This window comes from Panicum virgatum, chromosome 7N, assembly GCF_016808335.1.
Source record: "Panicum virgatum strain AP13 chromosome 7N, P.virgatum_v5, whole genome shotgun sequence".
Taxonomy (NCBI): Eukaryota; Viridiplantae; Streptophyta; class Magnoliopsida; order Poales; family Poaceae; genus Panicum; species Panicum virgatum.
Window position 1 is genome coordinate 50,598,214 of NC_053151.1, and position 11,660 is coordinate 50,609,873.

The following is an 11,660-nucleotide window of genomic DNA, read 5'->3' on the forward strand; positions in this document are numbered from 1 at the left end:
CCCTCTTTCTTGACGGCGGCTTCGGGGCATATGTAGGCAGCTCTGGTCGATGGTTTTTGTAAAACCGGCTAGAGTTGACGAGTACTTCGCGCTGAAGAAAGTTGAGGCCGATTGGGCCCTGGAATGGGCTAGGCCGGCCGGCTTAAAGGCTCAAGGCCGGCTTGGGCTCCTTCTGCCCCCTTTCAGCTCCATCTTTCGCGTGCGGGCTCTTCTTCTTATTCTTCATCTTAGCCCAGTTGTGACCCTGCGTCAAAACATCTCCGAAAATGTCTAATTTCCTGCCAAAATGCAACATGCTCCAAAATCCAAGACAAAATCAAAAACGGTCAAGTTCGGGTGCGAAGTGGCGGGTTAGTACATGAATCATCCCGAAGAAATGGGTACTTAAGGAGCGCCAACATATGTGGATGACATACTGATTTTTGGCACTAGCCTTAATGTGATTAAGAAAGTCAAAGAGTTTTTGTCTCAAAGTTTTGAGATGAAGGATCTGGGAGAAGCTGATGTTATCCTTAATATAAAGATGGTAAAAGAGAGCAATGGTGGGGTGATTCTTACACAGTCTCACTATGTGAAGAAGGTGTTAAGTCGCTTTGGTTATAGCGACTATAAACCTGTCTCAACACCATATGATGCCAGTTTAATTCTTAGGAAGAACAAAAGGATAATGCAAGATCAGCTGAGATATTCTCAGATCATTGGTTCATTGATGTATTTAGCTAGTACTACAAGACTTGACATCTCGTTTGCTGTAAGCAAACTGAGCCGGTTTGTTTCAAACCCGGGAGATGATCATTGAAGGCTCTTGAAAGAGTAATGCGCTATCTAAAGGGGACAATGAACTATGGAATTCCCTACACCGGGTACCCAAGGGTACTAGAAGGGTATAGTAATTCAAACTGGATTTCTGATGCTGATGAGATAAAGACCACAAGTGGATATATGTTTACACTTGGTGGTGGAGCTGTTTCCTGGAAGTCTTGCAAACAGACCATCTTAACGAGGTCAACTATGGAAGCAGAACTCACAGCATTAGATACCGCCACTGTTGAGGTTGAGTGGCTTCGTGAGCTTTTTATGGACTTGCCGATAGTTGAAAAACCGATACCGGTAATTCTAATAAACTGTGATAATTAAACGGTGATTGTCAAGGTGAACAGTTCAAATGATAACATGAAGTCATCTAGACATGTGAAAAGGCGGTTGAAATCTGTCAGAAAATTAAGAAACTCCGGAGTTATAGTCTTGGACTATGTTCAGACGGCTAAAAATCTGGCAGATCAGATTACAAAGGGTCTTTCACGGAATGTGATAGACAATGCATCTATGGAATTGGACTTGAGACCCACATGAGTCATTCTATAGTGGAAATCTGTCCTACGTGATCGGAGATCCCGTGAAGTAGGATGGTGAAACAAACTAAAGTCTGACTGAGAGAAGAGAACCTTTGTGAAAAAGGCTCATTTCGTGTATAAGGTGCATTTCTCTTCTAATCTATATGGCAGGATGGTCTATACCTTAATGTGTTCCAGGTGGTTTCTTTAAAATAAATGAGTTGTTTTCTTAAAACAAAGATGTTGACCTACAGAACATCTGAAAGGAACACACCTATATGAGTCTGACTACTGGTCATAGTCTATGAGAACTGAGTATTCTCTAGAAACTCATGAAGGCCTGGAGTATGACTTATAAGCTCCAAACCGCGGGGATGCTTATGCAGCCTAGTACCAGTGTAGGGCTCTAGTCAAACTTGTTTGCACAAGACTGGCAATTCAAGGCATAGTCCATTGTATAGTTGTGAATAAGTGTAGCTTTTGTTCTAGATGGAAGTTCAACTTAACAGTCTCTGTCAAATACTGATATATCAATGAGGGAATGAGAGCATTTCTAGTGTGGTTTGAATTTCTTGGTGGGGATTGTTGGAATTATGGGCTTGGCCCATTTATTCTAATTAATGCAATAAAAGAATTAAAAACCCACTATTAAATGCTAGAGAATCAATTGCTTAATTTCGTATCGGGATTTGAGGAGGATCTCAACCGACTTAAAGGGTGGACCTCGTGTACACCACTTGTGAAGCCGAGCCGAGGCCGAGGGCGAGGGTGTGGGCGTGGCGCGGCGCGGCGCGGCGCGGCCGGGCGGTGCATGTGCGTGTGCGTGTGCGTGACGTGATGTGCAGGTGCAGTGCGGTGCGACGTGATGTGCTGAGATGAGAGAATGTTTTGCTATTGAAAGCATTAAAACAGAGACAATAAAACGTTGGCATTAATAGGTGAATGATAACAGAGAATAAAACCTTTGCGGTTAATGAGATTCACCAGTAATTGCTGCTCATCAAAACCCATTATGACGTCCAGGTTCGTTGAATCTGAGGCACCTCCACGCCTTTGTAAACCAGGCCCTCCTCCACTCATCCTCACAACACAAGCACTCTTGCTTCAGGTACTCCTGCTTAGGAGACATCTTCCTTCTCCCTCTGCTGCTTTCTGCATTCTCATCGCTAGCGCTGCGCGCACAGCTCTAGCGAGAGCAGGTCTCCGGAACCTCTGCTCGCTGAAGGTCCTGCACGGGACGCGGTCAATCAGGTTTTTGGGGAGCGTCTTGACGCGATTGCTCGCTCCCTAAACGACTACTTCGTCTATATGCCGGCGTGAACGAACGAGTACTTCGTCTACTTCCTGGTGATCGTTCGTGGGACTGCACTGCGAACCTCTTCCTGCATCAACGTCGTTCGGCTACTTCAGGCAAGGCCAGTCGAATAGAATGTCTATTCCAGCTAGTAACGGCGCAACCGGTGCCTCCGGCACTGGTCCCGCCTTGGGGTACACTCTAAACCTATTATGGTTTAATATTTTGTTCATACTTATTAGTGAGAATAATATGAACACAAGCAAATTTTTTGTTCACACATTATCACTGTTTTATGCCATGAAATTACTAGTAATATTTAGAATTAAAATATACCGAAAATTGGCCAACAGGGCGGCGCGCGGCTCGTTCCTTGGTTTACCGAGTTCAAGAACCGAGTAACCGAAAAACTTGCCTAACTGAAGCAAAACCGAATTTTCTGGGTTCCGATTCCTTCGGTTCAATTCTCAGTTCTCTGTTAAATTTGCCCAGTCTGATTCAATCCAGCGTAGCTCTCGCTACTCCCGCCGGTGGCCATAAGAGCATGGGCAATAACCCAGCCGCCGAGCGGGCTGCACGCGCGGCCATGCGCCCGCTGCCGCGCCTGGTGCCGGCTGCATGCTGGCGCAATAACTTATTCGGTCCCACAAGCAGAGAGCACGAAGCTTTCAACGCCCGGCGGCAAGCAAACCACCCGCTTCCTTCTCTTTCTTCTCTTCTCTTTCCTCCACCTAGGATTTAGCTTTCTTACCGCCCCTTATAATACTTGCTCTAACCAATCAGGCTCCTCTTCCTTCCAACAGTTCATTTTCAACTCAACAGCAACCCACGTGCCCGCTGCAGAGTACTGCTCTCGAGTTTTATTGCTGATTAAAATTGGCATTTGCATTTGTCCCATTCGATGCGATGAACAAACCAATGCTAATTTCACTCGGATTAGCTTAGATTCTGGCCACTCATGACATGAGGCATGGATCCATTTAATTGCTATCAGCAGTCCAGAGCAAGCAGACCGAAATCTATCTTGTCCTGATTGATGATCGATGAGATCTCATCTCATCTCACCACCAGCACTCCAGTCTCCAGGGCGCCATCTCTCTTTCTTCTTCGCCGGCAGGGCAGGGCAGGGCAGCCAAACTACCACCCACACCCGAGTCAGCTGACCTGACCAGACCAGACCAGGCCATTCTCTCTCTCTCTCTTTGCTTTGCAACTGCAAGGCTGCATTTGCTGCAAGATCGATGGATCTGCACTACGGGTACGGCGGCCGGGCCGGCGAGGCGGCCTACATTGCCAGCGCCGGCGCCGGGTCGGGCGTGGTGGACGTGGTCACCCGCGACTCGGCGGCGCAGGCGCTCGGCACCGTGGTGCAGCTCCACTTCGACAAGACGGTCGAGAAGAAGCGCGCCGCCGACGCCCAGAAGCAGGAGCTCTGGCGCCTCTTCCTCGCCTTCTTCCTCTTCCTCGCGCTCGTCCTCTCCGCCGTCGCCGGCTCCCCGCCCGCGCGCCTCCAGTGCCGCCACCTCTGGGCGCCCGCCGGGCTGCTCTCCCTCGCGCACCTCGCCTTTTACGCCGCCGTCGCGCACCACCTCCGCTGCCTCAACGGCTTCCGCTACCAGCGCCGCTGCCACAAGCTCACCCTCGCGCTGGCAGCCGACAGGCTCAGGATGCTCAAGTCGGGCCCAGGGGAGGTCGTGCCCGCCGCCGACGTCGAGGTGCCCTACCAGGAGCCGCCCGAGAGCTACCTGGCCAAGTTCAAGCGCAGCTGGGCCATCCACTTCGCCTTCCTCATCGCCACATTCGCCTTCTCCGTCGCCGCATCCGTCGCAATCCTCTGCTTCTAGTTCTAGTCTATTATGGATCTCCATGACCAGGAGGTTAGGTTATCACTTCACTGCTGCCTGTATTCCATTAGAAATGCCCATGTAGCATTGTAGCGGGCAGGAGATGGACTAGGGAACCAGAGCTTATTAACTACTAGCCTTGTTGCCCTTGTTAAGATAATTCCATGTACCATTCTCGATTAGTTATTGAGATGATGATGCTGTTCACTTCACTGCAAACTGCAATTGTGACAAGCAGTTTCGGGACTCTCATTCTCTCCCGTGCACTTTGAGGCTATTGGGCTTTTCGAATAAAACCGCCACAAGGCGAGGGTGTCCATCATGTCACCACGGTGCATCTTGCAACTTCCAGGCCACACCGAATCGCTGATGATGGCGGCAGCAGTACACCCAGCAGCCTCGCAGGGCTGAACATCAGAATACCAGATGTAGCAGCAGCCACCAGTTTCAGAAGCAAACACACACAGGATAGAGGATACACAACGGTGCTGTAGCTACCAATCCCATACGCAGATTTTCTGACAAGTTGCTTGCTTTTATTCCCTCTTTCTGAATAACTGAATTGATTAAACAAATCAAGGAATCAAATGTTGTTACATTTGATTGACACTAGTGTACAACAGTGGCTCCATCCTTCCATGTCGGAGCTTGCCTCTTGCCACAAATGTGTGCATCTCAAATTAAAACTGAAACAAAGCAATAGCCTGCGCTTTGCAAAACTGATAATACAAGCTGCAACATTCGTCATGTCATGTGTGTAGTCGCAGGGGGCTCTAAGCAGCCTTGAGGATGCTGCAGAGTGAATTGTACGCATTCACGCAGAGCTTAAACTTCTCCTCGGCCACAGCCTGCGCACACAAGGTAAACATGTGGCATACCCTTGTTATATCTCTGCCTTTGCATATTTATTTGCCAACAGATAACGAACACACACAGAGACTACATCCGGCTTCTGCTGTTAAATTTCAGGAAAATAGAATTGGATACACACCTGTGAAGACCCCGGGTGCCTGTCAGGGTGCCACCGCAGAGCAGATGCCCGGAAACTGCACGCCACAACGGTAATTCAGGTGAACCACAGTGTGGGGCGCATCTTGTACAAAATAGCAATAACAGCAAACAAGCAACAATTTGAAGAACCATAACAACAGGACAACATACGCAGTTTTAACATCTTCTAGAGTTAGTGGACCACATGGTGGTAATCCAAGGATGACCCTGTGGGCATGTGAACCGACACTGGTTGTTTCCCTGCTGTCCTCCTCACTTTCATCTTCATTGTCACTTGGAATCCTCTCTCTGTGTGATTCACCACCACTCCATCTAAATCTGAACGATCTGTTTCTGAAGTGAAAATCCTCCCATGATATATGGGACCAAGTAAAACCATGATGTGTGCCAAATATGGCCTCAAAGATTTCGTCTGGGTGCACATGGTGGTCTTCATGGAAGAAGTTGCAGAACCTTGCCTTGTCCTTTTTACCTGCAAAAGAGAAGTGCTTGCTAAGTACGACCTTTTATGATCCAGTACCAAACAAGACGTGAGTTAAAGGGACAAATCCATGGTTTAGAATCATTATCTTAGGGAAGGAAACAAGCTGTTGCTAGTAAACGGCATCATAAGCTACCATATCAACATGAGACAGAGAATGTACTTGCATATGGCTAGTTGCATCATTTATGTGTTAATAGATTGCACACAAATATGTATATAAAAGCAGAGAAAAATATGTAGGAGCTACAAAAATAACATGCAGATCATACAAGACTCATGACTGTGCTACACATTAGCAGCACGACATAATTCAGAAATGATAAAAAAAACTCATGAATAACTTCAAGGAAGTAAAGTTTCAGGACTACAATATGCATCTACTTTGTTGAATAACCTACTCTTTCTGTGATTGTGTACTCCTTGCCGAGGTTTCGACGACCAGTGACTCTGAGGTCCTTTCCTTAAGGTTTTGAACCGTGGAATTTCATGAGAATTAGCAAAGCTTCCAGTGCTTCTATCCTGGAGGGAACACATGTACATTACAGATTTCAGATGTCATAAACGATGATGATTTTTCCTTCTTTTGCCGACTTATTTCCTTACACACACACACTATTGCCTTAACGAGCTATTTGAAGAAAAAGAGGAATTAGGTGCTTAACCCCCCAGCCCCCAAAAAAGAAGAAACAGTTCAATTGACAAAAGTGAAGTAGAAAGATTCACCTGTAAATGAGGTGAGGACTTTCCATATAGAAGATAGTCTTTTAGGGCCTTCTTTCCTTCTGCTCGTTTTTGCCGAACAACATACCTCTCATAATTCTGTTGACATTTGACAAGATATTCGTCAAAAGAATCACCTAAATGCATAAATAAATATATGGATATCATTGACAACATAAGCAATAAGCTGTTTCCGTAATTAACATAGGATTATAATTTTGTTTTAGTCAATTCAAAAATGTCTACAGTGCCATAAAATAAAAGCACGCTGATGCTGTACACAACTAAATCTACCAAGATCAATTTTCCAGCTTCGCTCACTTTTTTTTTTTTTTGACAAGATCATATTGTGGCAGCTATACAAGCTCATTATGTGTAAACCTGTGGTAGAAAAGGAAAATTTTCCCTTTATAGGTACTGGAGCCGCACCACCCTTCCATTTCCCATGGACATAGGAAATGGTGGTCATGTTTACGTCAAACACAACAAGAAAGGACTCATAAGATACTAAACTCTCCAGCTACAGCATATCGAAGCATGTGGAATTCAATATGGTCTATATCCCACAAGTATGCCAGCTAACCATAAATCTAACTATATGTCCCAGTATATTGTATGAGCATAGAGTTAATCCTAAGGCCAAGGTCCAGTCGATAAAATACTACATTTAGTCCCATTCCTTACAGCCCACCGTCCTTTAGTTATTGAGCATTGGTATTGTATATGCTAGTAATTTTCTTGCATAAGACATCAAGTTATATGCTTAAACTGCTATATTGTGGTCCAACTGTTATAAGATGACAGATTGCAGAGGGTTCAAAGCTGATAAATCTCAACAGAGGAAGGAGTCAAAAACATACCCTGGATGCCTTTCGCGCTCCTTTTTCACTCTGCATAGTATTTTGGCATCAGGAAATTCATGTCAGCTTGTGAACTACTTGTGCAGAATGAAAAAACGGAGAAAAAAGTTTAGCTAATCATACGCAACATCCTGGAAATATCTTGGAAGGAATGTATCATGGTATGGAAAAGTGTCATAAAGTGGTATGCATCATCCTAGCAATTTTAATCCGTTGCTGATATGTGTCGTCCTAATTTATTTCGGAGTCCCAGTAGTGGGTAACAGAGAATGATATCATGGTGATAACAGGTTGAGTGTGTAAAGTGAAGGAAGATGAGTAATGACTAAAGAGTGGGGGTTCACATCACAGTTGAATACTGTAGTTGATATACATAGTAAAAGCAACTAACCATGATCAACTATGACGCAGGTAGTTTGGTGATTTGGAATCTGGCCACTTGAGATGCTGAGTTATGTTTGCAAGCATCCTGTGCAGATGCTTGGCTTGGAGATCCAAACTACTTTGTCTGGCGGAATAAAGCATATATATGTTGCTGCTTTGGCGCACATTTGGCACATGACGAGTGAAGAAACCCCAATTCAACTCAATCCAGTCGTGCTCTATGACATCCTTATCTTTTCGTAGTAATTAAAGTAACTAAATGAGGATTCTGGATGGGGAGAAATGAAGGTAGGAACTAGGAAGGACGGACCTTGGGACAGTCCCATTTGTCCTTCCACTTGGCGAAGGAGGCGGGCGTGGAGTGGAAGGACGAGGAGGCGCCGGCGAGGCGCGTGGGGTCGCAAAGGTGATTCCTTAGGACGGGCAGGGTCTTGACCGTCCGTGGGGCGGCGGCCTGCATGGTCTGGCCGTCTTGGCGTGGCGGGCGAGCGAATCTGGCTATGCTGATTTCCCCTGGCCTGCCTGACCTCAGCTCGCCTTGCCCACACGCAGAAGCAATCGGAGACGGAGGAGGAGGATTAGAAATAGGATCTCTTGTCCGTGTCATCACTCGATAAAGGCAGTGTCGCCGGCAGCGGCAGGGATAGTGCGTAGGCGGCCTCCATCTCCATCTGCGGCGTCTGGTACGGGGGGGAGCCAGCCGGAGAGGGAGGGACGGAGCCACGGAGGGGAATCACCGCACCGCAACCGATGGAGCTGTGGTTGGGTTGGATTGAGGCCCATGTCCGAGTCATCTTGAGGCCCAGATGACTCTACCTTTAGGCCCTGCTAGCTGTCTCCATCGTCATTGGATCACGTTGCTTTGATGGATGATAGATGCTGCACCAGGCAAGGTGCTAATCCTGCCAAATTGTTAAATAAAGGTACACTAGTACGTACGTGCTTTATTTGGGTTGGGCAATGGGCTCCATCAGCTCCTACCTAAATTCGATCGATTCATTCGGCAGGCTCAGAAAGCACTAGAAAAAAATCAGAGTTGCTTTGGCACCGTGCTTTATTTCGAACGAATACGACTCCCTCGTCACTCAAATAATTCGACGTACAGTGTTTTTATTCGTCCACTCGCTCCACTCATGCACTCACTCAGGCCTTTAATTTGCTTGTGGAATAAATAAGATTTTTTTTTTACTTTCAAGATTTTTATTCTATCTATATAATTCCCACCAAAATTTTATTCATATAAGTGTGCGCGCAGAACCTTTTCCCCTTTTCATGATGAAATGTTTCCACTACAGATAGATTGATCCATGTTTAATTTTGTTTCCTTCCTTTCTTTAAGTTGACAGGTGCGTATTATTCCATGGCCTTTCAAAGCTAGCTCCCATCATCTATTCTATTATATATATTCTATATAAAAAAATAAAGCTGCAGCCAGCGAGCGCCTTTCTTGTTCAGCTACAGATGGATGTCATGTGAGCAGTTGTTGTCTACCATGACTAAGAGTTAAAAAGATGCATGGAACATGAATGAAAAATAAAGGAGAAAAAGGCTTTGGTCGAGGCAGACATGATACATCGCTCTCATAGACTCATGCATGTCCATCTGTGCCTTTTCGCTGTACATGCATGATGATGATTCAAATACATGGGGCTTATATGCTATGGGTAGGATCATCCGTCGTCGATCGAGCGGAAAGGAAAGAGACCAAAGGTACACAAGTGTACGGCAATGTGGAAAACTGGAAATGAACATCACCTAGAAAATAAAGTAGTAGTACAAACAGAGTAGCAATTCAAGCACGCGGGTGGTCTATCTAGTTGAGTTAGGAACCTGCGGGGAACTGGCCTGGCCGGCACTAGATTGATCATAGCACAAAGGACGACGACAACTGCCTAATTAAATGCGAAAGAAACTTTATAGGAATTAGCTAGATGGAGAAAAGGAGCCAAAGAGATACTATCATATACTTTCATTACTAGGAGTATGTACCCGAGGTCTTTTTTTGCAACAGAGAAAAAAAAGAAACACTAGTACATAAATGGTCTTTGATCTTTGATAGTCCCGGCTTCTATTGGGCCCGAGACTAATGAAGACTTTAATCTCGGATCCAACGGCTTGAGGCCGGCAGGAGCTTTTGCTCCGATTGGAACCATCAACCGGCACTAAAATTCACCCTTTAGTCCCTTTTAGTCCGGGTTAGAGCCATCAATGCAACCAAGATTAAAAGTCACACTTTAGTCTCAGTTGGTGTATCCAACCGAAACAAAAAGATTCTGGACATTTAATCCCAAGTGGTAACACTGCAGGAGCGGCCGCTCGACCGCTACGCAGTGGCGGCATGCCTGATTGGGTGGTGGCAATGGCATCTACGGCCCGTTGTGGTGGAGACTCGGCCTCGGAGGTTGGCCGACCGTCAGGTTGGTGCTCTTGGTGGGAGGTGGCTTTGGGGAGCGCAGGGAGAAATTCCAGTTCGGCCTCATGCCAGCCGACAATGGCGACGCTTCTTGAGCCAATTTCCTTCTTGGAGGCATTGTCCATGCGCTATCTACACAAATTTTGGTGGATCTTTGGGTGAAAACAAAATTTTAGCTTGCTAGATGAGGTGGCGCGACAGCGTATTTTGATGTTGTTTTCTTCTTGGAGCGTCATCTTGGAGATCCTTGAATCTAACTAAGTTACCTCGGCAGCATTAGATAGTTCGGACATCGAGTTTCTAAGCAGGCGAGTGTTGTGATGGTTTAGTGATGTGTTTGTGTAAGGCTTTTGTAAGGACTAAAGGGTCCTTCATATGCTATGTAGGTGGGGGTGGTAAAAGCTACGCGCAAGACAAGAGGTCTCGGGTTCGAGTCCTAAGCGGAGTATATGTATTGTCTTGCCACGGACCTTTAGTCCCAGGTGTAGGAACCGGGACTAATAATATCCAGGTCACTACTACAGATTCAGCCTTTTGTCTCGGTTCCAAACTGGCTTTTGTCCTGGGTGGCAGAACCGGGACAAAAGGTGCCTGACGTTAAAAAAATTTATGCACACCACGGGATTCGATCCCAAGACCTCTTTCCTAGCGCATGGTTTCCTTGCTAACTCACCTAAGTAGTACACGTGACTCAGTATAGAATAACTTACTTTTGAACTATCATGTGGAGGGGCCTTTTGTCCGGGTTGGTAACACCAACCGGGACAAAAGGGTCACCCTTTTGTCCGGGTTGGTGTTACCACCCGGGATAAAAGGGTTGGGCCCTTTTGTCCCGGGTGGAGCCACCAACCGGGACAAAAAGGGGGGTCTTTGTCCGGGTTGGTGGCTCCACCCGGGACAAAAAGCCCCTGTCCCCCACGTTGGCCCGGCTATCCTTTGGACCCGGGACAAAAGCCACATTTTGTCCCGGGCCTAAAGATAACCGGGATAAATGGCTTGGAACAAAGGCCTATTCTGTAGTAGTGGGTCTTTAGTTCCGATTTCATAATTGGCATTAAAGAGGGTTGGAAACAGGCACAAATTGGGTATCCTGTACTAGTGAACAACGATATATAGGAGTGTGTATGATTTAACATGTTCCGCGTGTGTGTATTAGATACAAATAAACTTCCACATAGCTAGGCTTCTTGGAAAACGGCATGTATATGATTGTATTTTCCTTTTCGATCTCTTGTGTGTGTCCTCTTTGTTGGTAGACCTCTACGCTTTTTTATGTTCCAATAATATATACTCCCTCCATATTGTTTTATTTGACG

The 11,660-nt window shown here is 46.1% G+C and overlaps 2 protein-coding genes across 2 annotated transcripts; one reads left to right on the plus strand and one right to left on the minus strand.

Moving 5' to 3' along the window:
• Positions 1 to 3,434: 3,434 nt before the first annotated feature.
• LOC120682667 lies at positions 3,435 to 4,727 on the plus strand. Its single transcript, XM_039964645.1, has one exon. The coding sequence runs from the start codon at positions 3,870 to 3,872 to the stop codon at positions 4,470 to 4,472; it is 603 nt and encodes a 200-aa protein (XP_039820579.1). The 5' UTR covers positions 3,435 to 3,869; the 3' UTR covers positions 4,473 to 4,727.
• Positions 4,728 to 4,986: 259 nt separating this feature from the next.
• LOC120682666 lies at positions 4,987 to 8,664 on the minus strand. The gene is made up of 7 exons (XM_039964644.1): positions 8,242 to 8,664; positions 7,548 to 7,577; positions 6,691 to 6,786; positions 6,366 to 6,486; positions 5,634 to 5,955; positions 5,464 to 5,518; positions 4,987 to 5,320 (listed from the first exon to the last, which is right to left on the minus strand). The coding sequence occupies exons 1-7, from the start codon at positions 8,536 to 8,538 to the stop codon at positions 5,246 to 5,248; spliced, it is 996 nt and encodes a 331-aa protein (XP_039820578.1). The 5' UTR covers positions 8,539 to 8,664; the 3' UTR covers positions 4,987 to 5,245.
• Positions 8,665 to 11,660: the final 2,996 nt, after the last annotated feature.

Coding starts and splice junctions, on each gene's coding strand:
- LOC120682667 (XM_039964645.1), top strand. CDS start 3,870: ATGGATCTGCACTACGGGTACGGCGGCCGGGCCGGCGAGGCGGCCTAC.
- LOC120682666 (XM_039964644.1), bottom strand. CDS start 8,538: ATGACACGGACAAGAGATCCTATTTCTAATCCTCCTCCTCCGTCTCCG. Junction 6,787..7,547: donor GAGCGCGAAAGGCATCCAGG/GTATGTTTTTGA, acceptor AAATGTCAACAG/AATTATGAGAGGTATGTTGT. Junction 6,487..6,690: donor AGTCCTCACCTCATTTACAG/GTGAATCTTTCT, acceptor TGTTCCCTCCAG/GATAGAAGCACTGGAAGCTT.